The following is a 27,471-nucleotide window of genomic DNA, read 5'->3' on the forward strand; positions in this document are numbered from 1 at the left end:
AAATCAATTTTTTTACTATACTTCATACTATGACAATGATTATACAATTACCGTTAGAAATGCTTACAAACTCGATTCTTTATAATAATAGTATAATGTTAAACTTCAAAACGTGTTGCTGAAAATATATGAAAATTTACCATAATAATTAGTAAAACAACTCGTTATATTCTTCTCTTTGGTGTTTTTTTTTATGTAAATTATCAATGGTGATTCATACAACAATTATATTTTTTGCGGCCTATTTGACGCTTGCGTCAATATTAGATTTCTTGTTTTTTATTTGATTCACTTCTTTTAAGAATTTAATTTTATATTAGGTATCATAAGTACAATTATGAACGTAAAATTCCAAGCCTGGCCCCGCCGTCACCAACTTAATTTCCTCAAGTCAATACTCAGCCTCAAATCTGAGGTTTGACCTCAAATTTATGCACTTTTCTTTACAGGATTTGAGTTGAGGACTGAGTTGAGGAATTTGAAATTTTGGGTAACGGTCGAGCCTGGGATTAGACTGGCAATGCCTGTCTGATATGCGCTATATACAAATGTAAAGGGCCCTCTGGTGGCCGCGCTCATTAAATGAATGTCTCGGGGAATTTCCCAAACCAGATCACCGAGTGCAGAACGACTACATGTACGATATAGACAGAGAACCAGTCTAGCCTGGGATTGGGAATTTCCACAATCGTAACTACTCGGCCATTTCCGCTGGCGAAAAAGAAATTGCCGAGTAGTTACGATTGGGATTTTCCATAGTATCTACTTTCGGTTTCGGGAATGGCATCCATAATTTAAAAGTTGTTCAGGACTCGATCGACTCTGGTCTCAAATTAAGGTATGCCTTTTTTTCTTAACGTTTTATTAAAGGTAAAACTGTTGAAGGCCGAATATTTTTAACTGGTAAATCTCAGATGAGGGCGGGGCTTAATTTCTAGAGGTGTGAAAGTGAGTGTAAAAGCCTCCGGGGCATCAGTATAAGGCAAATCATGATATTCGCCTTAAATGACAAGTTCTGGAAATTTTGAAACAATATCGACTTGAGGCCGTTCTTTTTACCTTTGACCTTCCACTAAATTACAAACCAACCTCAAATCGTTGAAATCTTAATGCGGAGCAATCGTAACTACTCGGCCATTTCCGTCACCGGTTTTATCGGTTACGGAAAAGGGCGAGCGTGATCCGAATGCATGAAGAGATTGCAGGTGTCACTTCAGTATTAAATTAAATTTTACTAATTCTTACCAAAATTGCACAACTTTAGATAGATTAAAAATTCAAATCGAACTTCTGGAAAAAATCCTCTTGACATCTTTTTAAACAACGCTTCATTTACAATTTTCTAGCAAAATACACTCGTGCATCCAGCCGTGAGACTTTGTTTACCTCGAAGTTACACATGTGCTTGAAAATCAAGCTCGGGCCTTTTCACCCCCCCCCCCCCCTCCGGAAACAACACGCATCAAAAAATCAAATGACTTCGCATTATTACAAAAATGGGATAGTTAGACCTCTTACACATTGTTTTTCATCCCATAAAAACAAAATCATCTCCTGTCGCGTGCGGAACCGCCCCGAATTCAAAGGAAAATTCGGGAATTATTTTGGCTCAGCCATGTTTTGACGTGAACCTTCAGTGAAAGACTGTTATGACACCATTAGCAGCGTTGACGATCGCAGGGAGACTGCAAGCCCCGAGTGCTTTCACATATCTAAATTGACCACCCAGTAAAAATGTTCGGCCTTAAAAGTTAAAACCCTGTGACTGTCACATTAGTGTACTGTCACGATTTTGAGCTACGATAGTATACGATCGATCGAATTCAATTATCGCATTTATTCGAGTTTCATCGTATATAGATAGTCGTAGGATATCGTCCTTTATTGCATAAATTGGCCACATTCGGCGATTGTTTTGAGGATATGTTCTTCTTGTCAATGTATCGTAAATTAAGAATTGTTAAAATTGAAACCACACACAGCTGAATATTGCAAGAAGGGAATGATACCGTAAAATGTTGATTTTTTCAGCATAGTTCTGAACTATATACAGCATATGCACTATGCAGGTATATGTATTCCAAACAAGCTTGATATCAACCGCTCTATAGTTCTGCCATGCAATGCTTAAATGTTTGACTGTAGTCAAGGCAAGCACTGAGCATAGTGTTTACTGCGTTAGGAAATGAACATTATTGAATAAGTTTAAGTCGTACTTTTCCAATAAAGCACTAGTATTTATTTGAGCGCTTCGAAAATCTGATTTAGGTACATGTACTAGGATATATTTTTTTCAGAATTTCTGTTTCGAACAACGATCTCTTAAAAAAAGAATTTGAACTGGAAGTAGAATGTCGACCTTTAATCTTTACATGCATTGAATCCTAATATAATATACATATTTCAATAAAGGAGGTTTAATTAAGGTACCTCACTACACCTAGACTTATACTTTTTAAGACACTACGTCACAAGATGGCGATTTAAACGTTTTGTCAAACTGTTTTTATCGTTCGATTGGGTTGTATAACGTTGTAGCTCAGTGGTTAAAGTATTGGGCTTCTGAACCGCAGATCATGAGTTCGAATCCGCCTGGAGCTTTTGTTCATGTTTACTGAATTTAATTTTTGTAAATGTAATTTTTCATTCAAAATTGCACATTTTTTTGCATATTGGACTAAAATACTTCTCATCCATTATGATATCAATCTTAATTAAGTGATTTTCTGCTGATTTGAGAAAATATTTCAAGGTGTAGTGAGCCACCTTAAGAATATATTTAATTATTACAGACACTTCATAATTAAGCATAGCACTCACGAAACAATTACTAAAATGACTGTTTTTGAGTCTCGTTAACAATGTAAATAATTCTTATTTTTACAACATAAAATTTACATCAACACTATACTGTAAATTCCTTATTTTACGCGAGTAATTATTCAGCGATTCTGCTGTTTTATATCAAATCGCGAGAATATAAATTTTGATCGTGATTTTTGGTTATAAATTCCTACCGTTCAAAACTGTCTTAAAAATGAAAGCGAAATTTTAAAATCTACTAGGATTGCTTCACGCGATTTTACGCAGAAATTAATTCCTCGCGTTCAATTGGGAATCTTTAGTATTTCTTACGGAAATTGATTGCAATTCATACTTGCATGACCAGACAGAAACCAACACGATTTAATGCACGACCTGCCTTTCGGCCACAGACACCAGAGGCGAGTTCAATAAAGCAAGCGATCGCGAGCGCTCGCCAAACTTCCCTATACCCGCAACACAAATCTTGGCGAGCGATCGCGAGCGCTCGCTCTGTTGAACACGCCTCAGTGGTATATATAATATATTTTTCTTATTATGAAAATATGCACCCTATCTAATAATACGCCGTTGTGTATTATTAGTTGGATGGTATGCATTTGTTTTTAATGTGAAAAATGTCATATAATAAAGTGAGGTGCCTGTGCTTTCGGCGGAAGAATATATATTTAGATGTAACTATAAACAATGAATTTATTCTTTGGTACTTCATTCGGGCTATAAAGGAAGCCAGCATAACAGAAACAAATGCACAATGCATGCTATAACTATGAAAATACCAGTATGAAACACATCAGAAAGCTGTTTATTGTTTAAATATTGCGAGCGACAATATAGACTTTTTAGAAAGTGTATGTTCTTTACACACATATATACGTATATATTCATAAGGAATTGGATTAATATAATTGCTATACTTGCAGGTTATCTTACGGAAGAGAAGAAATGATTCGCCATAGAAATCTGGTTGCTCTTTCACGGAGTGTTTTGTGTTTGCTGTTTTACGGAGAGGTATTATAATTCAATTACTTTAGGCAAAGTTTATCCAATATTAATTTTAAGTCTTCACATTTTTATCTTTGTTTTTTTTTTTCTAATTTATCTATATTATTACGCTAAGTATCTCTTTAAAAACTTAGTATATTGTTTGCTGCTTTTGAATACAAATGTAACATGGTCTAAGGGGAATAACTCTAAGTGAATATTACATTTGGTAATAATTTGCTAGAGGTTAGGCTTAAGGTTTATTCACAGTTAAAAATACACTTAAGAATAACAAAACAATTATAAAACCAAAATTAAATAAACATATTATCTATCCTCATTTACACACACAAGCTAGTCCTCCTCTCAAAAATCTTTGGTACACTAAAAACCAATTGCTAGCGTACATTTAAATAACAAAATGCTTTTTTTGGGGGTGAATCATGCGGGATATCAAGTAGGCGACATTGCAGAAAAGTTAGTTAATACATGTAGTTTTGGTTTCTGCAGTTGGTCGCTACCCTCATAACACGCATGAGTCATCAGAGAAAACAGTTTGTTGTTTATAAATATTAACACCTTTCTTTCTACGAATTTATAAATTAATTTTAAAAAGTAAGTGAATCAACTAGATAACTCTTAATGTACATCATGTCTCAAACAAGAGAAGCAGCCAAATCGTCTCCTTTGGGAATTTGAATCTGACACCGTCATGATTATTTCGTGCAGTCCATGATTTTTCTTAGATCGCTGTAGATTTTGACCTGTCGATAAATGGGGCGTGTAGATTTCAGTCTGGCTGTTTCTCTATGGATTAACTAGAAGTTTCCCTAAGAAATAGAGGGAGCTGTAAATCCACACATATTATGCAATCATACATAAACAAACCTAATGAAATAATTAAATAATGTTACACAAATACGAAATTGGTTATATAATTGGTTAACAGTTTTTGTGTAGTGGGAATTTTGGGGAGATAGGACCAATCTTTTCTATATAAATGCAAACTATTGGTCTTCTTGTGAACACAAATACATATATATATAATCTAAATATATGTGAATGAGTACTGTTGATCCCTCTAGTTGTCAATGGTAATTTATTCAAATGATTGATAGAGAGTAAAAAGATGCAGCTAGAGAGGAGTTTTAAAAAAAAGGAGTGTATCAAACAGTTATATATATATATATATATATATATATATATATATATATATATATATATATATATATATATATATATATATATATATATATATATATATATATATAGCTGCAGAACTCTCACTGTAGCTCCTCGGCGGGTCGACTGATCGTAGAATATATATGAATCACGATTACACCTCACTAATGCACAAGCCTTACACTACAGTTTAACATTTTTTGTAGTCTCAATAAAATGATTTATTTTTAATATTGACTTCGTAACTTTGAACGTTTTTGCCATTCTTACTTAGGTTTCAGCGTTCACCGGATGCCAAAAATCAATTCTAACAGTGAGGCATGTGGCCAGTTGTCCTACAGACGCAAAGTCGTGGGGAGAGGCAGCGAAAAAATTGAATTGTGACTCAGTAACACAAAACTGTGCATTGTCCTTGGGATTAAACACCCAAAAACACCGATTCCAATATCATTGTCTCGTGAATTCACATAGAAATGCAACCGTGGAAGTGTGCGCACTGAATCGCTTGATTCTTGGTAAAGTATACCTTCATTGAAATGTTTTTAAATATGTATGCATACATTTTGTATAAAGCTCGTTCTCTTACTGAATAAATGTCTTATTTTTAAAAAAAAATATGCATTTGTTTTAAAACTATGTTAGATTTCATATGTTGGTTTCTTCTTTGTTACCTACCAGGATTCTGTGCAGAATTTGATATAACCGCGGCAGTGGTACAAGAAAACTATAATGCAGACTGCAAAACACACAACCCACCATGCCCGAAATTTTACGACTCAGCGGAAGCTTACAAATGCAAGGCGACTTCTTATTGCTAAAGTTATAAACACATTAAATATTACATGTAATAGCTGATTTGAATACCTTAAGACACATTTTTGCTTTAGTATTTTGATACGTATTATGCAAACAATAATACCACTTAAATTATGCGAGTTTTACAATTATATCATTTTATAGTTTTTCCTTTTAAAAAAAACTAAATATAAATTTATTATTAAATTATACGTTTGAAAATTAATTTGTTTTTTTTTTTTGTTGTGTAGACCAATCCTGTTATGAATTAGTACGTGCACAAGGAAAACCCCGAACTCAAAAGCTTGCTAGAGATCCTGCTCCTAAAAGTTACCGGCTTCGGTCTTCCTCGAATAGGTAAAACTTCAACGTAAAACTGCTGCTGTGTTTTTAATCAATTAGTGCTGCGTGTTTTCATAAATGTGATCTTGTGTCATGTAAGTTTTTAATTTACCGGCTGGCAGTAAATACAAGTTTTATAATAGGGCATGCTGTAAATTTTGTATTAATGCAACCCGGTAAATTCAAAATTGGCATGTTGTAAATTTTGAATTTACTGCCACCCGGTATATTAAAAATTTACACAAGACATTAATGTTCTTGCTATTTAGAGTTGAAATTATACGAAATTAACGATGGCAATTTTATAACATAATAGCAAAACGTCCACATTTAACTAGTATGCTGATGAATAGTTTGAACACAAAGAAGGGGGATTTTTCTTCAAAACCGAGTGAAAAAAATAAAAGCTTTTTTGGGATGAATAATGATCGAAGACTGGATTTCTTATCTTTAAACTAGATGAAAGTAGACTGCATGGTGTTGTTTTCTTTTCCAGCTTGATTGGGAGTTCACTGATGCTGACACTTTCAACAGTCATCCTCTTCCTATTTTAAAAGACCTACAAACAATATTGCTAACTTGTCTTGATGTAAATTGATAAAAACTACTATTATTGAATTAATATTATATGATATACAATGTATTATAAATCTATGATAATGAAAAAATTATTGGAACTTTAAAATGTTATGTAATAGTGCAATATAATAATTACTACTTGTATATTAGCTTATATACCGGTGTTATACATGCATTTCATTAACTGCATGGAATACTTGTAAACTAATATTATACTTTAATTCATAGAAATTGTACAATGTTAAACTTTGCATTTCCCTGTGTGTAGTGTTAATATGTCCCCATGTGTAGTGTTTACATTTTCCCCGTGTGTAGTGTTTACATTTTCCCCGTGTGTAGTGTTTACATTTTCCCCGTATGTAGTGTTTACATTTCCGTATGTAGTGTTTACATTTCCGTGTGTAGTGTTTACATTTCCGTGTGTGTAGTGTTTACATTATATGTACCTGTATGTAAGTTTGTCCCCTCTCGACTCCTCGGTATTTTAACTCAAGCAGGTAAATAATTCATTTTTCAAAGTTATTTGAGAATTCGAAGAAAATTATACTGTCAACAACGAAATTTCACAAACATCAATTCCATTTTTATAGATTGATGAGATGGGGCAAACAAAACAATTTGAAAATGGCATTTTTTATTGATATATACAGGAGTTGGCATATTAGCATCATATTGTAGCTTTGACTGAGTGGTTTGTTTCGGGATTGAACACTTTTTGTGTGTTATGCACATTGAAAACACGAACGGGCATCAAATATTCCGGATGATAAGTGTTCCTTGTAGTAACGTCAAAGGCATTTTAAAATTACATGAGTCTTTCAATATCCTACTTTATGTAGTATTTGACGAAAACATCTTTAATTTGTAAATAGATTGACGTATTACTTGAGTTTTATTCAAGAAGAGCTAGTGTACTCGGAACATACAGTGTTGAACAATAAAGTTATTCAGTATCGAGCCATATATTAAAAGGAGGCTGGGTGGCCAACAAATTAACCATCAGATCTGTATATTCTTTTATTTGAATATACAGCTCTTCTTCTTAAGGAGATCAATACAGTCTTAAAAAAATGGCCACGATCATCAAGCCTTCTTAAGTGTTTAATGTTCGTGATCAGTGTTTTTTTCAAAGATATTGATGTTAAAATGGGGGAAAATCTCATTGACTTCAAACATGTCTTGAAATAGCAAGTAAATCAAGTTTATTCAATTAAAAAAAATCCCTTTTAGATTTTTAAAATTGTTGATAAAAACTAGGAAACACTGAACACATATTTTGATTACAATAATGTTACACAAAAATCAATAAGCTGTAGAATATCGTGTAAACCAGTTCGAGGATACATGTATGGAATGGTCGAATGCTATTTCTACTGAAAAAAGTACATGCTTACTAATTACATTTTTTAATTATATTTTACTAAATATAATTTGCTCAATATACATGCATTTATTTGCAATTTTCAGCCGGGATATTTGTTATTTAATTGTTTTTTGTAAGAAATGCAATCTAATTAAAATAAGAGGCGAACGGGTCTAATATCTAATTTTAATTAGATTTTAAGAAATGATGTTTGAATCAAATAAAAATATTAAACTAGTAAGCAGCTTGTTATCTTTGAACAAAAAGTCACAGACACAAAGGTTCAAAACTACTTGATCTTTTGCTCCCTAACTAAACATGATATCTTCACTTGTCTCTGCCACACACAAAAATGAAAATTCATTAAACCAATTTTACTTGACTATTGTATTTTGTTTATTGTATAGGAATTGCAATTACACGTACAATACTATTCACATATCTGTTGACTTTTATATTATATAGTATCATTTCAATTTTAATCACATAAATGAAGCAGAATCAAAGTCAACAATTCTGAGATAAAGTCGACAAGACGGAAGTAGAGAGGGGAATCAAGCATGTACCTGTATCATATCAAAATTATCCTACATAATGGGCATAATCAGAGTTTTTACTGCCAAGTTGTCGTCTTCAAACAAGATATAAAATAATTCATACAAATAAGTAGCTGCAGAACTGTTGCTCCACGCAGTCCACGGGAAATTTCGGGTTGACGGTCCATCAACCCATCAGCAGCTAAATGAACATGAACATCAACGTTGATATGTGCATTTAATTATAATAAGTGTAGTTACATAGATTTTGAGATCAATCGGAAGATGTCCTCTTCAAGTTGTTTTCTACATGCACATACAATGTAGTGACATTATAAAAGCATTCTCTTAGCACTAGCGCTACACATATACATGCTGTAACGTTACATGTACATTTATTAACATTACACAGACAGTATATACTGGTATACACTGTATGTATATACATGTACAATGTATCAACAAAACGTTATCTATAGGGTTTTGAAAAAATCCTTTACTTTCAATGAAGACAAAAAAAGTATATTAAATTTTTGTTAAAATGATGCAATTTATAGGAAATTATCTATATATTAAATATAAACAAAATACAACTTGGTTGAAAAATTATGCCACATGTTTCTGTCAAATCTTCGATTTCAAATTAGAATTTGCATCAGGAAATGTAAGATCATGGCAATCTAGTTTTATACAGAGTTAAAGGGATATTATTCCTACATTTGAAATTGAATTTTCCTTCCATCTTCATTGCTACAGATGTCAGATTCATAGCAGTTTGAGGGATGTCTTACACCTTAAGCTGAAACAACCAGGGCTGTTATCACACCAAATATTATTTCTCAATACCTGGTTTATGACATACATTCATGTCAGATCCTAATGCATGCATTCATATCGGTACATGTATGAAACCATTCTTTTGGAGAACTTGCTTGGTGTTGTCTTGGTCTTTGAAGATTGAACAGTTCAATCATGTTGGTGCCTTGATGTCAATAATTTCATATATAATATAATATATGTGTATCCATCGTCATGCAAGAACATTCTTTTGGAGATCTTGCTTGGCACCGAGTCTTGCCCTTTGAGATTTTGACAGTTTACTTCAGTTGATAACCTAAAGTCAGTAATCCCAACTTTTAATGTCCATCATTCTCATTGTAAGGAGTGCTTTGAAAATTGTTTTACGATCTTGATATTTCAAGAAGTTGAACTGTTCTGTGTAAAATAGAATAGGTTGTTCATCCATTGCTGGGTCCAGCACTACTTGTGGATTTCTTCTTTTGATTTTTTCATAGCTTGCTGGCTTTATTTTCAGAAAGGTAAAGGATATCTGAAAAATAAAACATACTAGTATAAGATTCTTATGTCAACTTGTCAGATATATACAACGCATAAATAAATGCACAATTGTGACACATGATTAAAATTTGACATCATTGGGATGATGACAATTGACAATCTCAAAGTTACCAACTTTTAGCAATACCTGTTGCCTTGAAAAGTACAGAAAAAAATATAATTGCATTATCCCTCTCCACCCCCCCCCTTGCCATTTTATTGTATATACATACATGAAAATAGATTCAAGCCAATTTCAAGGTCACTACACATGCATACCCACAGCACTAAATGATTTTCAGCTTATAGCAAACTGGGCCAATATGAGAGAAAAAATGCTCAGGATGTAGATTTACAAAACAGAGTTTTTTCTTTACAACATTGACCTTTGATCTAGAATATTGATTCAAGGTCAAGACAACCCTACCCACAATCATGTTTTGGGTGAAGTTTGAGCCCAGTTTTAAGTTGGCCATAGGGAAAGGAAATACATGTATATTCAAGGCCAATGAAATTTGAGAGACTGGTTAGGCTGGGATATGCACATGTAATTTTTTCCGTACATTGAAGAAAGTGCTATACCTGCATATAACATTACAAAGTTAAATTGTTCTTAAGCGTAGGTTAGCTTTTTCATACAATGTGAAGATATCGATTGGTACATAGCGTAATACACATTGTCAAGCAAAAATTGACATATCATGATGCATATTTTTAGCATTATATACATCAACATGTATCTGTCCACTTTCAGATTGATACCTACACAAATTAATACATGAATTTGGTTTAGTGATCTACTTAATATGGCTTAAAAAAAATTCAGTTTATTGTACATTTTATCAGTTTATTGAATTTGTTCTCTTAATTTTTCAACAATTTGTGTTACTAAATACATCTTCACATACATTTGTCTTTTGAAAGATGACTCCAAGCAGACCTCTTTTTAAAGCAGAACTTTCATAATATGCTAACAGTTCTCCAACATGTTGGGCATACACGTCTGATGACAGGCCACCAGTTGGTCTTGTACTGGTACTCTCCTCCTCATTATCAGTTGCTAAGGTTGGTAATTCTGTGCGTAGCTTTTTATTTACTGGTGAATATTCTGTTCCATCAGATGGACTTCTTTTAACCTGTTAAGAAAAAAAATGTTTAATATCTCATGACAAATTGAGAGAAAAAATCAATACTATTTTTTGACCATTCTTTAAAGCAGACATACAAAATCTGACATTCTAGTCAATCAATATGTTGCTTACAACAGATAAAAAGTCACTTAATATTCAATATATATTAAAGATTCATTCGACATACTTTGGCAGATTCATACAATAATGTATATGCACCTTGTCTAAATGATGTAATTTAACAAAAGTTTGACAAATGATGGAAGCTAACAAATTGAAAATCTGACAACTGTTTTTGGGAAACAGGATCTTATTATTGTTTAATTTTAATTGATCACAAAATTACACCACAAACAGTTACACATGTATATATAACCTTAGATGTACATAAATGAAAACAAAAATCATTTAACAAAGAAAAACATTTACATTTTAAAGTAATGAACTGAACACTGCAGATAAATAATGCAACTAAATGCAGTTTAAAAAGTTTATAGAAAGGATTTCATAAACATTCATTCTCATTGACTCACACTTGTTAGATCATATTTTAGCTTTGTTGTCAAAAAAAAAATCTGAAAAAAAATATTTGATGATATCTCCCCACATATCATTCCTATCATGCAAGTATATAAACCAGTATATTCAAACTTCTTGCTTTTTCTGGGGGTTTTTTCTTGGTAAAAGAAAAAAAAAATCATAAAGCATGCACATAGGTTTTGATCTTTAAACTGCACATTATTTGCAAAAAAATAAATAAATTTAACCCACATAGATGGTATTCAATAGGGAATTGCCTGTTTACATGTATCTTTTTTTCTGTAAGATTTTGATAGAATGAAAACTATACCATGCCACCTAATTTTTTTTTTAATTTTCAAAACTGTATACAACAATGAACACTTTAATCTTTAAAAGATCTGGATTCAAAAGAGAGTTATCCCCCATTAAACAGGAAAATTTATCAAAAATATGCAAGAACCAAATTATTAACTGCAGAAGTAGAACTGCAGAGTAAGATTATAGGAACTAATGGATGACGACATGTAAATTGCATGCAGGTTTATGTACATGTAAATTTACAAATATGATGGAAAAGTTTGGCACTGTTTGATATGTCAGCAGTCTTACCTCTGAACAGACACTGAGGATTTTGCTGGGATCATCACATTTTGTACAAAGAATGTCAGCTTTTGAGGAGATAACTTCCTGTCCAAATATTGTAGCATTTCCTGTTGGTAAACATGGTTGTGTCCTGTAATAGAAATATTAACTCTACATGTACATAGATTTACTGCAGGTAACATTAATTTATACTGGGTACTAACATGTTAAAAATTTTAATGTAGAAATTTTTTTTTTAAGAATAAACTACAGGTGTACAATTAAATTAACTTACATGTAATTACTGGAACTTTGTTTTCTTAAGACAACATAATATTACATGCACATTGTTAAATCAGGTCGTCATACAATGTACAGTAAATATTTGTTTAACAAATTCTGAGAACATTATAACAAATGGTGATTATTGTAGAATATTGATCATGTGTGCCTTGGAGGCAAAAAATTTATGGGAATATTCCATCTCTTGGGGACTCACACAATAAATGTTCCTCTCAACTTCACTCAACATTCAATATTATTATACTTTCATGTTAAATTCTGAAATCTGATTGGCTTAGACGCAGTTGATAAACCCTTCTATCACCCTCAGCGTTAGCAACGCACTTGGCAATGGGTAACACAAAAAAATGTTACATGCGTGTAAATTATGCGCTTACGGTTCGCCGTAGAATTCACGTCATTCCTAAAGGAGTCAGTTATGCGTTTGAAGTAATGCAAATAAATAAAGAGTTTATTAAAGCGTGCGCCCGAGTATGATTGATTAAAGAAAACAAACGACAACGGAAAAACATGTTCGCAAATGTGGAAGAGTCCCAAATAGCTAAATTGTTGGATGAGAAAGACTCTGTTAGTACTAAACGTACTATTAAGAGGTCTGTCAATCTATTCCGCATCTTCCTGATTAAAAAAAAAAAGGAAGCGGTGAATTTGAGGGTCTATCAGTGTCTATCCAAGCAAGAACTCAACGAGAATATAAAGACATTCAGTATAATAAAATAAATAGTGCCCGTTAGGGAGGGTAACAGTTGAAATTGACACCCCGAGAAAACCATTGTCTACCGACGCGAAGCAGAGGTTGACAATGGTTTTCGAGGGGTGTCAATTTCAACTGTTACCCTCCCAAACGGGCACTATTTATATAATATATAATAAAATGTGATTCCCTTAGATACACAAGTATATTTACATTTTTCAGTGTTTTTGCCTGTGATAACACTACTTATCGATTTAGTACTATACAGTCCAATAACTTCAAATGATGTACATGTTTAATTGGGGTGCCAGCGGGTTTTGCTTATTTATATTTAAACATTTAATCATACAGTGGCTGAAAATTATATAAATATAAGGAAGAAGGAATCATTCTTTGAAAATTATGAGGTGATAATTTCGGTTGAGGTGTGATCAAATCTATCGACCAAAATTATCACCTCATAATACTCAAAGAATGATACCTTATTCCTTAAATAATACTCTATATTCTTACTTAATAACAACAAAACGTCCAAAAAAACAAACTTCCCGTCCAACATCAAACTTGTTAGACAGTTTTGTGTAAAAGAGCTACATTGTATATATACCATATACAGCAAAACTTGTTTATATCGAATTTCAAGGGACCATAGAAAAAACTTCGTTATAGCCGTAATTCGCTATACGTTTTATAACGAATTCGTAAAAAATATTATAGCAAATTTGTTATAAAATAATTAAGGGTTTTTCCGGATAACTGTTTTCTAAAGTAGTATTACCGTCATTTACAAAAAATGTCAATATAACCATTTCATTTCAATTTTTAAAAAAATTCCGTATACTATTTGAATTTGAGTATTTTATATATGCATCTTAAAATTGCATGTTTCTTCAATGAAATTTGAAATGGAAAAAATTTGTTATAAAAATAATAAAATACGTTACAATTTTGCCAGCGGGGGTCTTAAATAGCCCAAGAGCAGTGCAACATGAATGTGATGAGCGAATGGCTGCTTCATGAAATAAATCTTGTACAATAATCTGTAGTACTGTAAAAGGTAAAACAATTCTTGACAAGACATGAAAGCAACATGATTTGTAGAACCTGAAAACAAAATTTTTGTCCTCATCCTTTGGTATTGGGCAACATTTCTGTCTTGAGGTCCAACAAATTACATGTTGCCCTAATATCCAGGCAATAACATGAGTACTTTATAATACTCAAAAGATGATAGTATATTTGCCAATAATCAAAAAACATTCACCTCATATTAAATGAAAAACAACTGTATAAAACTTACTTGATTTTCAACTCAAATAATTTAAGAAACTTTTCAAATAGAACTTGATAGTTCACTTCATAAGGAAGCTGGTTGCCTCTTGTTTTGGAGTCGTACAACTGCTGAATGGTGTCGAATAAAAAGTATCCAAATTCTTCACAGTTCTCATTAAACCTAGAAGAAAAATACATTCAAGGAAAACATAGAAAGTCTATGGATCATTGGCTTACAAAAGCAGCAAAAAATTGAACATTATTCTACCATAGCTGATGCAGGTTTAATAAACCTGTCATTGATAAAATACATACACTTAAACAGTCCCTGAAACATTCTACTTTCCCACTTCAATGGTCAGTGAACGAATGGCGAACGGTGAGCTCACTCTGTGCAAACAGTGAGCGCACCACACGCTGAACAAATTTGGCGAGTGTTTATGAACGGTGAATGTTGAGTGAACGCAGAGCGCAAACAGAGTGCAAATGCGATATACGAGATGTGTACGCCATGTGAACACAAAATGAACGATTTATTAGGAGTGCCTCAGGAGTTATCCTTACATTGTGTTTCATCGGTAATCAGGAAAAAAAACAAATAAATTAAATGTTTGTTTTGTTATCAGCCTAAATATTATATTATCTGACCAACGATTAGTGAATGCTGAACGAACGGCGAGGGCAACTTGTGAACGCTTTGTGAACACACAGTGAGTGCTTTAATTGTGAACGGTGAGTGCGAATGGACTGGAGAGGAGAGCGCAAGTGAACGCACTGTGAATGCACGATGAGCGCACATTAAAATGGGAAACTAAAAGTAGAACGTTTCAGGGTCTGTTTATTGGACAGCTGTTGAATGATTTTTAAAGTAACATATATACCACAGATTTGAGCATAAATACATGACTTTGTGCTACAAGACCTTCAAGACATGGAGATTTAGGTTAAAGTATCAACTCGTAATAGTCTACCATCATAACCTTCGCTAAACAAAGTGCCCTTTAGCTTCATATGATGTGCAGTGTAACGCCTATTAAAACCAAAAAACAGCTGAGTTGTCAAATGTATTGAATTTCAACATTTATCTGAAAAAATGGACATACAACTTGAGCTCATTGACTTTTAACTTGGGAAACCATTCCTGCACCCACTGCCTATAAGGTCTGGCATTGTCATACGGTATCTCCTCCACTGCACTGAAATCAACACACGGTAAACTGCATATCTTGACGAGTTCATCAATCCTGGATAATTCGGCGTCAGATAAACTGCATAATGACCATTCAGTTCGAACCAATTCTGCCGGTGCTGTTAACACCTTTCTTATGCCGATCGCATCAATCAAATCGGTCAACCAAGAATTACATGTAATGTTACTTGGCAAATTATTTTTCACATGATAATGATGACGATTTCTAGTTTCACTTTCAGCCATTTTGATAATAATTTTAAAACCGTCTGCGACAAGATCCGGGATCCGGATATAAAGCAATATTTCATGTCATTATTTCGCTTCGTTGAAAATGCTGCAACAAATACATGTACATTGTATTTCAGTTGGGCTGGCAATAATTTACATGATCACTTTTACTTTTTTACTTGCATTTCAGAACAATTTTTACATTATGACCATGTACGTTCATTTGTAAAATTCGAGGAAACAGAAAACCCATCTTCGCTAGCCAAGGGTTTTCGGTCCACTTTGAGCAAAGTGGACCGAAAACCCTTGGCTAGCGAAGATGCAGAAAACCATGTTTCCCACTAAATATTGAAGTTTTATGTTCTATTTGCATTGATTTTATACATTATATGCGTATCCTCAATCATAAATACATGTATTATACATGTCTTTAATCTAATATAAAATCTAGTATTTATATTCACTAGGTATGATTCCCTCTATTTCTCACGGAAATTAATCATAAACTCAAAATTCATAGCTCTGTGGAAACTGACTATACTGTAATTAAATTTACACGCCCCGTTTAAACTTTAATAATCAACATAAGAATTGATTGCGCGAAATAATCATGATGATGTCACACTCCACTTCCCATAGTGGACGATTTGGATGATTCTTTTACATGTAGCTAACGTGCTGAAGTACATTAGCAATAATTTGATTAATTTTATTTAGTTCAGATGTTACAATCAATTTATTTATTTGTTAAAATAAAGATGTAAATATAAAATAAACAACAAAATGCCTTCTTTGATTTATATTTATGCAGGTTATGAAGGTATTAATAAGCGATCATTGCAAAAAATTACATAATCCATGTTAGCGGGTTGATTATGTATAATTTTTTCTTCCATTTAAAGGTCATATGAAACGATATCCTGACCATATTGAGTTATATACGGGAATGAGTTCATAAGTGCCTATTTAATAAGACTGACATTGTTTTTTGGATATTTTATGCAAAATGTGAGCACCACAGTCGATCAAAATTACTTAATCGGGAAAAGGAACATTGACTTACGCGGCTTACCTCCCTTGCTTATGACGTCAGTAAGACCCAATCGCCTTATAAAGCTATGTTGTGAATACAAATATCCATGTCATTTTGCAGCATTTTAAAAGAAAAAAAATACTATTTTATATAAAAACTTGTATAATTATACAATAATCAACCACGTCAGTATTTTTTCTCTCAAGAAATGAAATCGTGTGCGTTTTTATTTACATGTAATACCGTGTACATAATGATATTCAGTTTCGAGACTGCAGGGAGAATAAATGATTTTCTTCATAGATCCACATGCAAGTATAATATAATTTTAATATAAGCATATTTATATGTTTTATTTTGATATTTTTAATGAAATTGACAAATTCAAAAATAAGTCTGATCGTTTTTTCCCATTTGCACGTTCATGCAATTCATTAAGATTTTTTTTCAACTTGTAGGCCTCATTGTGCCTCATTCGCTTCACGATTATATTGTTTGTGTTTCACTTTCAAATTCACAAATATGTTACCATTTAATTATTTTTAGTCTAAGAGAAATTTCTTCAAATGTTTTGTTTTTGAAACGTGTACTTGAATGTGCCGTGTTTTGATTTTAAAACGTGTATGTGCGGTGTTTGCTCACAGATCCCTTTTATCTCACTTTCTTCCGCAATGTTTTCTTTCGTTTTTTTTTTTTATCATTATTGATGCTTGTTCTTAATAAAATCTGTTGATTATCTTCACATTCGTTCACAACTATTTTTATCAAACAACCGATTTATTTTAACCGATACATTTCTAAATCCTTAAATGCCATATTTCCGCGATCTAATTTAATAAAACGTTAATACACGTGTACACAAAGTATTTTCTAAAGATATTGCTACATGTATATATCAATAAGTCAGAAATTTATATTATTTCGAAATAAAATTTAAGAATAATTATGCGGCATTTTATAGCAGCTCTTAAATACAAACTATGTACACAATGCCTCAAACATTTTCATTGGCCTGCCTTATATACTTTTTTATGTGACAAAATAAATCAAATCAATTTAATTGCTTTAATTCCCTTTAAATGTAGCTCAATCATTATACGTACCGAAGAAGAAAATGATGTTTCTATTTCAAAAGAATAAGGATAATTCATTAATCAGCTGTAAATGTTGGAGCATTTCTTTCGTTAAATTTCCACTCCAGTACGGGATCTTCATCATGATTTTACTTTTGTGAGAAGCTGATATTAGATTTATTCATTAACGACCAATTAAAACTAAGTCATCTGTAGGCTACTACGAAATTAAATGATCTCATTTGAAAAGAAAGACACGTTCATATATGCAAAAATTACTAAAATTTAATCGATAAACTACTGTAAAATTACACTAGTTTTAATGCATTGTTTACATCGGTGGGTCTTTGTGACGTCATAAATCCACAAATTCAAGAACGATAAGCGGGCAAGAATTTTTCAGGTGCTCAGTTTTCACGGTTATTTCTATGTAATGCAAAGGCAAAAAAATCTTACATCATGTATTTTAACATTTGTTTATACCAAGTTTTATATTCATGAAAGAAAATCATAGTGTTAAAAATCGTTTCATATGACCTTTAAAGAATAAAATGCTGAAGGTTTCAACTAATCGATGAAAGGGGCATGTAGATTTCAGTCCGGTCAGTTTCGACAGAGCTATATGTATGAATGCCACTACTGACTCGTACATTCAATAGTGGGACTCATACTTGGTGGATGTAAATACATGCATGTCCCGAATGAATAAGCAAAAGAAACATTTTGTTGTTTACACAAACACACTGACACGTACCTTTTGTCTACAGGACTGGTATTTCAGTCCCATATATCCACGTTTGAAAGCCCCGTTTTGTCAAATAACCTGTAAGAAATCAAAGAACTGTCAAATACGGTTTTATTTTTTATATAATTTATGGTTTTATTTTACGTATCACATCATATCTGCAAGTTCAAAGGGGGGGGGGGGGGGTTAGAAAATATGTAAATACATATGCATTTCAAATTTTTCTCTCTAACTACATGTATTATACATGTATATATGTAGTACTTCGATCGTTAAAGTGTATTTTTTTAATTAAAGAATAAGTTTGCTTGTTTATTCTACTCATTCATTATTTTATCAACTATGATTGATTAATTTACAAGTTTTTTCGGCTCTTTACTTAAAAAAAATCATCATCCTAGTAGTATTTTATTTAAATAAATTATATGATCAGTTATTGAAATAAAAATGATTCATGGGAATGTTAAAAAAGAATGTGGCACGAAAGAAAGGGGGGGGGGGGGTATTGTATCATTTAGAGTTAGGTATATAAATATTGAATATACAGACATACATGTAGTATTCAGATTTCAACAATGATAGTTTCACGTTCCTTCAGTAAACGACCTGTAGTTATCGTTCCTTCCATTGATGATTAAGTTAAAGCCCATGCAGTAGCTGTGTGTTTAACAACTTCGTCATGTGAAATACACTGAACAGTAGACGGAAAAATCCACCAGGTCTATTTATAGCATTTAAAAATTTTCGCAAAATTTTCATATGTTTATTTATTCTCATTAAAGTTTCACTGCAAAGGCTTACATATTGGAATATTTTTTCCTGAAAATTCTTGAAAATTTTAAGTAAGTATTATGAAGTAAGTTACTGAAATACTAGACCATCATAGATCTTTTATTTATTAAAATTATTAATGTATTATACAAAATAATTTGAATAGTCAAAAATATGAAATGCATATCAATTTTTTAGTTTACAGTTTCTTTTATAATCTAATGCTTTGACAAATCATTTACTAACGTAATACTTCATTTATGTATTGACATGATTTGGCATTGATAAAAAACAAGTGTGATTTTTCCATGCAGTTAACTGAATTGTTTTGTCAAGCGATGGAAGAGAAATCGAGGATTCCTTTACTGCTGACTTTTATGTGCATTTGTTCAGAGGTAAATTTTATATAACCTTCCGTTATGACAGGATAATTATCATGGATAAAAACTTGCGCTGATCCAGGAATCTTATACTGGGGGGGGGGGGGGGGCGGTGGGTGGGGTGGCAGTCACTTGCATGGGCAAGGGTGACATGTTACCCCTCTAGAGCTGTACATGTATAATACAGTGATCTGAGGAATAATTCTGTTTGGCTTTTTTATTATGCTGATTTTATAAGTTTGAATTATTTGAGGTGTCCGGACCCCCCCCCCCCTTTCCCCATTTCTAGATCTGCGCATTGATATAGATATTTATACCTGGACATGTAGAGTTTGTCACTGTATCTTTAAGTGAACTACAAATAACATGCAACACTTATATCTTATATACGGCATATCTATATATTGTTTCTTAGGTAAATTTGTTTGATCGTTTGATTATATCTAATTCAGGAAACTTTTTTAGAGAAAATAATCAAAATCTACCTTCCCTATTTACATTCCGCTGACCTTACATAAATCATGACCACCACGCCGATAATTATTTGTCATTGTGATGATAGGTACTGTATCGCTACCTCGCCTTCGCACCTTCACAATTTCGCCTTCGCGAAAATTGATAAACAAATACATGTACATGTATTGATTTTAAAGGTGCATATGCTCTACTTTCTAAAGTGTCATATGGAACGCCTTAGAAAAGAGTGTGTACTGGTCATAAAGAAAACAGGTGTAGTTCTTTTGTCCAATTTTTTTTGGAAAGGGGTGGGTGGATGGGTTAACTACCAATGTCAAGATCAAGGTGTCCTGTAAGGGAGGATCGTTTGAATTAACACCCCCATCCGCACCTCCAACCCCGAGCCACGTGTGTTTTAAACAGTTTTGATATAACAATACTCTCTCTCTCTCTCTCTCTCTCTCTCTCTCTCTCTCTCTCTCTCTCTCTCTCTCTCTATATATATATATATGATCCCTACGGCGGCAAATATTATTCTGACGATGCGTCACCATATCCATTAAAAATATCTAGAGATGAGAAAGGAATAATTTATGATAATTCATAGGTTTTGTTTTTAGGTTGTTTTTATTGTTGTTTTTTTTTTAGAAGGGATGTGGGTTACGATAAAGTAATGTGTATTATTGCATATAACCATTGTAAAAAAAAATGCAAATCAATGTTCCTCTTATGTATAGAAGCCATCTGATTTTTCTCATCTGATTTAAATATTTGAAGGTATCATCGTTGTCATCATGCGAGGAATCAGCCAGTACAGTGCGACACGTTGATCGCTGTCCAACAGACTCAGAATCATGGGAAATGGCTGCCAAAAACAAGAACTGTGATACCATTAAACAGAATTGCTCGAACATACATTATTTTCAGTATCATTGTGTCATAAATGCGTGGATGAACGAGACTTTAGAAGTGTGTGCACCTAATCGTATTATATTTGGTATGTTAATATACAGACATTAATTGTATACTTTGAAATTACGGTATATTTGTCACATACCCGGATCTAAAGGGAGTGGGGAATTACCCATCCACCCTCTCGAAAAATTCAAACCTATGAAATTCACATAGTAAAATTACAACCCCCCCCCCCCCCCGCGCAAACAAAATAACCATTCGGACAACCACCCCTTAATAATTGTTTGGATCCGCGCATGTGTCAGGAGAAGGGCAGCACTCGTCATGTGATGGCCGTGGGGGGAGTTTTTACTTTAAGGGGATCAAATACAGAATTCGTTTTTTCCCTAAACCGTCGATATAATTTTGTTTATTACTAGTATATGAACATTTCACAATGAATTACGCTATCAATTTGAGAATTTTGTCTTGTTATTTTAAAAACCCTTTTTGATAATAAGAACAGAGAATTTTCTTATTCTCCATGTTTAATCTCGTTTAATCATCCACTCTCCTTTAACAAATTGAAAGGCTATATTGAATCAGGAATACAATTTTGACACGAAATGACTGAATATGAAAAACATAGGTAATCATAGATTACTAAGCTCACCGAGACGGAGCATCACCCTTATGAGACATCACCTTCATAAGACCACCTTTATCATTTTATATGAAAATCATACTTTATGATCTTGGATATTCATGGATTCTGTTTTGACAAAATATCGTATATCATCTGATAAATTTTTTTATGATAATCATATGTTCATATGTTAATCAATACAATGATATAAAATTAAATATTGCATCATGTCATATTTCTAATATAATATATATCATATAATAAATAAAATACCGTAATAAACAATAATGAGATTTGATATTGTAACGTATGATATGACATTGTATTGTGTTATACCTTATTGTATTTGATCACATAATACAATATCATAAAATATAATACAATATAGTATCATATTACAATATCATATTACATAATACATCATAACACTGAAACATGATATTATATTGTATAATATAGAATGATATTGTATTGAATGACACTGAAACATATTTGATACATTATATGATATTATATCATATAATACAATATAATTTGATTCCAACATTGTATCTTATCAAATGATACAATATTATGTGATATGGTAAAATATTATAAAATACATTATTATATTATACATATTGCATCATATGACACAATAAAATATATTACAATATCATATAATACAATTTCATGTGATATGATAATATATCATATAAACCAATATCATATCATACAATATCGTATGATACAATATAATATAATATTACAATATCATATAATACAATTTCATGTGATATAATTCTATATTACTGAAACCAATATCATATTATACAATATTGTATGATACAATATTATAGAATATACAATATTGTATCATAGGATACAATATAATATTTTGCAATATCTAATGTAATTGTATCATGTGATAAAATAATAAATTAAAAATACAATAAATTTTATTATACAATATTGTATCATTATATACAATACTATACATAACAATATCATGATACATAATCATATCATAAAATATCAAAAAAATTGATACAATATCATATCGTATCGTATAACTTTTTATAATATAACATATGATATCATATTGTATCATATCAAACAATATTGTTTCATATCATACAATACTTCATCATAGGAATGATGTTATATCATTTATCAACAAACACATCTATCTATCGAGCTGGTTTGAGTGAGGTTGGAGATTTCTTTAGCATCCTTGATAATGGAGATCAGGCTCTGCATCTGAAGCAACCTCTGCATTTAATTTATAATAAAGTTAAATCAACTATGCAAGCTATCATCTATAAAACATGTGACCTGTTCCAAAAAACTAAACCTCATCCAGCATCCGAAACCTATGGCTCAGATTCAGCATTCAAGCCCATCAGGTGCATTTGTATCAAAAGACGCATCATCCATGCAATTTTGGTGAAGTTTGGACCAGTAATAACTAAGATATCATCATCAGAGGGCACTAGCAATTAAAACCTTAACTTCCTCCAGCATCCGCAACCTATGGCTCAGATTCAGCATCCATGCCTGTCAGGTGCATCTGTATCATAAGACACACCATCCATTCAAATTTGGTGAAGTTAGGACCAGTAATAACTAAGATTTATTTTTTAGCATCCTTGATAATGGAGATCAAGCTCTGCATCTGAAGCTACCTCTGCGATTCATTCATATTACAGTTAAATCAACTATGCAAGTTTGAAATAGTACTATCATTTATTAAACATGTGACCTGTTCCTAAAAACTTAACTTTATTCAGCATCCGAAACCAGACTATGCATTCAAGCCTGTCAAGTGCATCAATATCATAAGACACACCATCCATGGAAGTCTGGTGAAGTAAGGACAAGTAATAACTAAGTTATCATCATCAGAGGGCACCTGTTTCAAAAACTTTATCTAACCAGCTCTTAAAACCTTAACCTCCTCCAGCATCCGAAACCTATTGCTCAGATTCAGCATTCAAGCTTGTCAGGTGCATCAGTATCATAAGACGCACCATCCATACAAGTTTGGTGAAGTTAGGACCAGTAGTAACTAAGATATAATCATCAGAGGGCACCTGCAACAAAAACTTAACCAGCTCTAAAAACCTTAACCTCTTCCGGCATCTGAAACCTATTGCTCAGATTCAGCATTCAAGCTTGTCAGGTGCATCAGTATCATAAGACGCACCATCCATACAAGTTTGGTGAAGTTAGGACCAGTAGTAACTAAGATTAATCATCAGAGGGCACCTGCAACAAAAACTTTAACCAGCTCTAAAAACCTTAACCTCTTCCAGCATCCGAAACCTATTGCTCAGATTCAGCATTCAAGCTTGTCAGGTGCATCAGTATCATAAGACGCATCATCCATACAAGTTTGGTGCAGTTAGGACCAGTAGTAACTTAGATATTGCTATCAATGGGTACCCGCAACAAAAACTTTAACCTGCTCCAAAAACCTTAACCTCTTCCAGCATCCGAAACCTATAGCTCAGATTCAGACCTCAAGCCTGTCTGGTGCATCAGTATCATAAGGCACACCATCCATGCAAGTTTGGTGAAGTAAAGACCAGCAGTAACTAAGATACTGCTATCAAAGGGCACCTGCAACAAAAACTTTAACCTGGTTCAACAACCTTAACCTCCTCCAGCATCTGAAATTTAGGACCCAGATTCAGCATCCAAGTCTTTCAAGTCCATAGGTAGGTCCAGATGCATCATCCATGCAAGTTTGGTGAAGATAGGACAAGTAATAGCTTAGATACAGGACCTGCAACAAAAACTTTAACCAGGTCCGGACGCCGACGCCGACGCCACCGCCGACGCCGACGCCGAGGGTATAGCATAAGCTCTCCTTGACTTCGTCTCGGTGAGCTAAAAATAAAGTAACTGATGGTAGTTCCACCCTCAGCCATACCTGTTTACCCGGGGCTTTAATTATTTACAGGCTATTGCACAGAATATAATGTCATGGGGCGAGTTATTCAAGAGAACTACCTCGCAGATTGTACAAAACATGATCCGCCATGCCCAGAATTCTACAACTCAGCAGAGGCATACAAATGTGAGTTTATTCACCAATTTAGTGAATCCGATTGAAACAAAATGCGGCTAACTACAATACAAATAAAGTACATATAACAGTTACTAAACCTGCATAATTACACCGCTGTTAAGTTTTTTTTAAAGCTTTTTAAAATTTCGTGATTCAGAAAGGTAAATAAGCTTATGGTAAGTGGAATAAATCATTGTGCAGATATTACAATTGATTTCATCTATTTTAATACATAGATTATATCCTTTTGTAAAACTGAATCTTCAAATTGTAGATCAAAGTTGTTATCAGCTGGTAAAAAAGAATCATCAAACAATAGAGTATAGCAACGAAGATATAAAGAAACCAGTTGTACATGTGATGTCAACTTCAGAAATGTAATAAGCTCTGTTCAGCATTTGTCTACATTGAATATATACATGTCTGTAGTTTATTTTTAACGTAAATGTGATTTCCTTCGTATACAATTTGACTAAAGTGTGGTTCACGTTTTTCTTTTAGGCTCCGCGGAGGTATAGCGGTTATATTTCTATCCATACTGCATGCATGTGTTTTATAAGGAACAGTATGTGTGTATAACTCCCATGACTGCATGTTTACCTGTATGTGTTGATGCAGTCGCAAGAACTTCGTCTAACTTTCAAATGTTCATCTGATGGGAGCCTGTACAATTAAGTCTTTCAAGAAAAAAGGAGAAACTTTTAAATGGCAGGGTTTAGAGTGAAATTTGTTGACAAATAATAAGACGTTGTTACAAATACAATGTTACAGTAATGTTGTAATTGTGATGCCAATCGAAAATCGTAACATATTATTTCCGTTTATTTGATGTTGCCTATTAACTCCTCGTTGGATCAACCGCATGCGTTGAAATATTAATTATTATGCATATTCATCGGTGATTTCACAATCCTATAGATGTTAACTTTGTTCTTGAAAATGACCGCGTGACTTATCTTAAATTTACTTAAAATCGTCATTCTACAATTAATTTATCATGTACAGCCTGTTAATTGGTATTAATATTAAAACGAATGATTTATCAGTTAAAGTGGCGTGGTCTCGATTTTGGTCAAACATATTTTTCCGATTTTAATATTTACAATGCTTCAGTAAGGCATTTTTAATAGGCAACCAAATTTTGAGTGCCAGTCGTTGAGTTATAAGCGAGTTACAGAGCTTACAGTTCTTTGCTAGTGTAAACAAAGCTTTTGTTTTAATAAAATTCCAGTTTTATACTCAAAATGAATGTGTTAAACGTTAGGATCTGTTTTTTATGCTTATTAATAAAATGAATTAGAGTATAGACAAATCAGCTGGAAAAGCACGTTTTTACTAGACTAAGTATATTGAACCCTGAATATTTTACAAAAACAGGGCACGAGCCTTGTTTGCATGAGAAAGAGTTGTGACCCCTGTATATTGCTTATATCTCTATCCCATGCTTCTTAAATTTGATTCTATCATTTGAAATGTATTCCCAAAACGTTGTAAATGTTTAAAACAGAAAAATAGAATTTGACCAAAATCGTGACCATGCCTTTTAAAACTGCATACATGTATCTTAAGTCTTAATTGTGTTACCATTGTTCAAGCTATTCACTCTACTAAAATCATGTGTTGAATAAGTCAGTTTTTAAATGATATGTGGCACGAACAAAATGTGTCAACTTTTTTTATAGTTTTCATGTCTAAATAATTATCCTTTTTTAATTTATCAGAGACATTTGTCTTGCAAACTCCACGACGCTATCTCGTCAATTGCAGATTACGCTGTGTCGGCTTGATAGTCTCGATTTCACTGTGTTGGCTTGTTACATGTAGCCTTTATTTCACTGTGTTGGCTTGTTAGCCTCGATTTTACTATATCGGCTTGTTAAGTTAGCCTCAATTTAACTGTGTCGTTTTGTAAGCTTAAGATTTTACATTATTATGAGATCATATGTATAAGAGATGAAAGATATATTTTAAATAAACATTTAAATTTTAAGATTTTTAATAGAAATTTATTTTAATATCCCTTTTTGCAGAAAAAAGGCAAAGCTGTGATAAAATGGTACATCTTATTGGGTAAAATGAAAAAGTCACAGAAGAATAGATTGATGCGCTTTTGACACAATCCATGTACTTTGTGTCCTAGACTGTTTAATCTATAATACATAAGAAACAAATTTACTTTCCCGTTACTAACTACCTTACAACTACTTTAACTCCATGTGTATAATAAGCTAGTTTAATATCAATAATGTTCGTGGGTGTCAATTTTCGAGGATAAAAGTAAAATGTTAATAATGCGTAAATTGTTAAATTGTGTTATTAGAAATTGCACCTCAATGAGCATTTGATATTGTAGATCACTTAACAACAAAGAAATCCAAGAGGACTGGTGTGTGTGTGTGTGTGTGTGTGTGTGTGTGTGTGTGTGTGTGTGTGTGTGTAATTGAATATTGATAAAAGCAAGTCTTTGCCGTAACCTCGCACTTCAAGTCGCCAACTCAAATGTTGACACATATTTTCTCTTATCTCAAAAGTTTTGGAAGAAAGTTATAATAAGGT

General features: G+C 32.7%; 3 protein-coding genes across 3 annotated transcripts; 2 read left to right on the forward strand and 1 right to left on the reverse strand.

Annotated features, from left to right (window-relative positions):
- The first annotated feature begins 782 nt into the window (after nt 1-782).
- LOC128168754 (uncharacterized) lies at nt 783-6,794 on the forward strand. The gene is made up of 6 exons (XM_052834892.1): nt 783-838; nt 3,747-3,834; nt 5,264-5,504; nt 5,668-5,784; nt 6,036-6,141; nt 6,623-6,794. Exons 2-6 carry the CDS (start codon nt 3,769-3,771, stop codon nt 6,678-6,680), a joined length of 588 nt encoding a protein of 195 aa, XP_052690852.1. The 5' UTR covers nt 783-838; nt 3,747-3,768; the 3' UTR covers nt 6,681-6,794.
- A 2,351-nt stretch (nt 6,795-9,145) lies between these two features.
- On the reverse strand, nt 9,146-18,772 carry LOC128168753 (uncharacterized). The gene is made up of 6 exons (XM_052834891.1): nt 18,726-18,772; nt 15,549-15,971; nt 14,474-14,626; nt 12,204-12,327; nt 10,851-11,078; nt 9,146-9,934 (listed from the first exon to the last, which is right to left on the reverse strand). The coding sequence occupies exons 2-6, from the start codon at nt 15,878-15,880 to the stop codon at nt 9,725-9,727; spliced, it is 1,047 nt and encodes a 348-aa protein (XP_052690851.1). The 5' UTR covers nt 15,881-15,971; nt 18,726-18,772; the 3' UTR covers nt 9,146-9,724.
- A 676-nt stretch (nt 18,773-19,448) lies between these two features.
- On the forward strand, nt 19,449-26,361 carry LOC128168758 (uncharacterized). The gene is made up of 6 exons (XM_052834895.1): nt 19,449-19,558; nt 19,802-19,882; nt 21,101-21,320; nt 24,808-24,924; nt 25,190-25,292; nt 25,417-26,361. The coding sequence occupies exons 2-6, from the start codon at nt 19,826-19,828 to the stop codon at nt 25,472-25,474; spliced, it is 555 nt and encodes a 184-aa protein (XP_052690855.1). The 5' UTR covers nt 19,449-19,558; nt 19,802-19,825; the 3' UTR covers nt 25,475-26,361.
- Nucleotides 26,362-27,471: the final 1,110 nt, after the last annotated feature.

Source organism: Crassostrea angulata, unplaced genomic scaffold (genome assembly GCF_025612915.1).
Source record: "Crassostrea angulata isolate pt1a10 unplaced genomic scaffold, ASM2561291v2 HiC_scaffold_46, whole genome shotgun sequence".
Lineage (NCBI taxonomy): Eukaryota > Metazoa > Mollusca > Bivalvia > Ostreida > Ostreidae > Magallana > Magallana angulata.

Excerpts from the sequence above, each read along its gene's own strand:
- LOC128168758 (XM_052834895.1), top strand. The coding sequence starts at position 19,826 with ATGGAAGAGAAATCGAGGATTCCTTTACTGCTGACTTTTATGTGCATT. Across the intron at positions 24,925-25,189 it reads CTCAGCAGAGGCATACAAAT|ATCAAAGTTGTTATCAGCTG; the intron begins GTGAGTTTATTC and ends TTCAAATTGTAG. Across the intron at positions 25,293-25,416 it reads GTGATGTCAACTTCAGAAAT|GCTCCGCGGAGGTATAGCGG; the intron begins GTAATAAGCTCT and ends TTTTTCTTTTAG.
- LOC128168754 (XM_052834892.1), top strand. The coding sequence starts at position 3,769 with ATGATTCGCCATAGAAATCTGGTTGCTCTTTCACGGAGTGTTTTGTGT. Across the intron at positions 5,785-6,035 it reads CTCAGCGGAAGCTTACAAAT|ACCAATCCTGTTATGAATTA; the intron begins GCAAGGCGACTT and ends TTTGTTGTGTAG. Across the intron at positions 6,142-6,622 it reads CTTCGGTCTTCCTCGAATAG|CTTGATTGGGAGTTCACTGA; the intron begins GTAAAACTTCAA and ends TTTCTTTTCCAG.
- LOC128168753 (XM_052834891.1), bottom strand. The coding sequence starts at position 15,880 with ATGGCTGAAAGTGAAACTAGAAATCGTCATCATTATCATGTGAAAAAT. Across the intron at positions 14,627-15,548 it reads AAAGTCAATGAGCTCAAGTT|GTTTAATGAGAACTGTGAAG; the intron begins GTATGTCCATTT and ends TTTTTCTTCTAG. Across the intron at positions 12,328-14,473 it reads TTATTTGAGTTGAAAATCAA|GACACAACCATGTTTACCAA; the intron begins GTAAGTTTTATA and ends TTTCTATTACAG.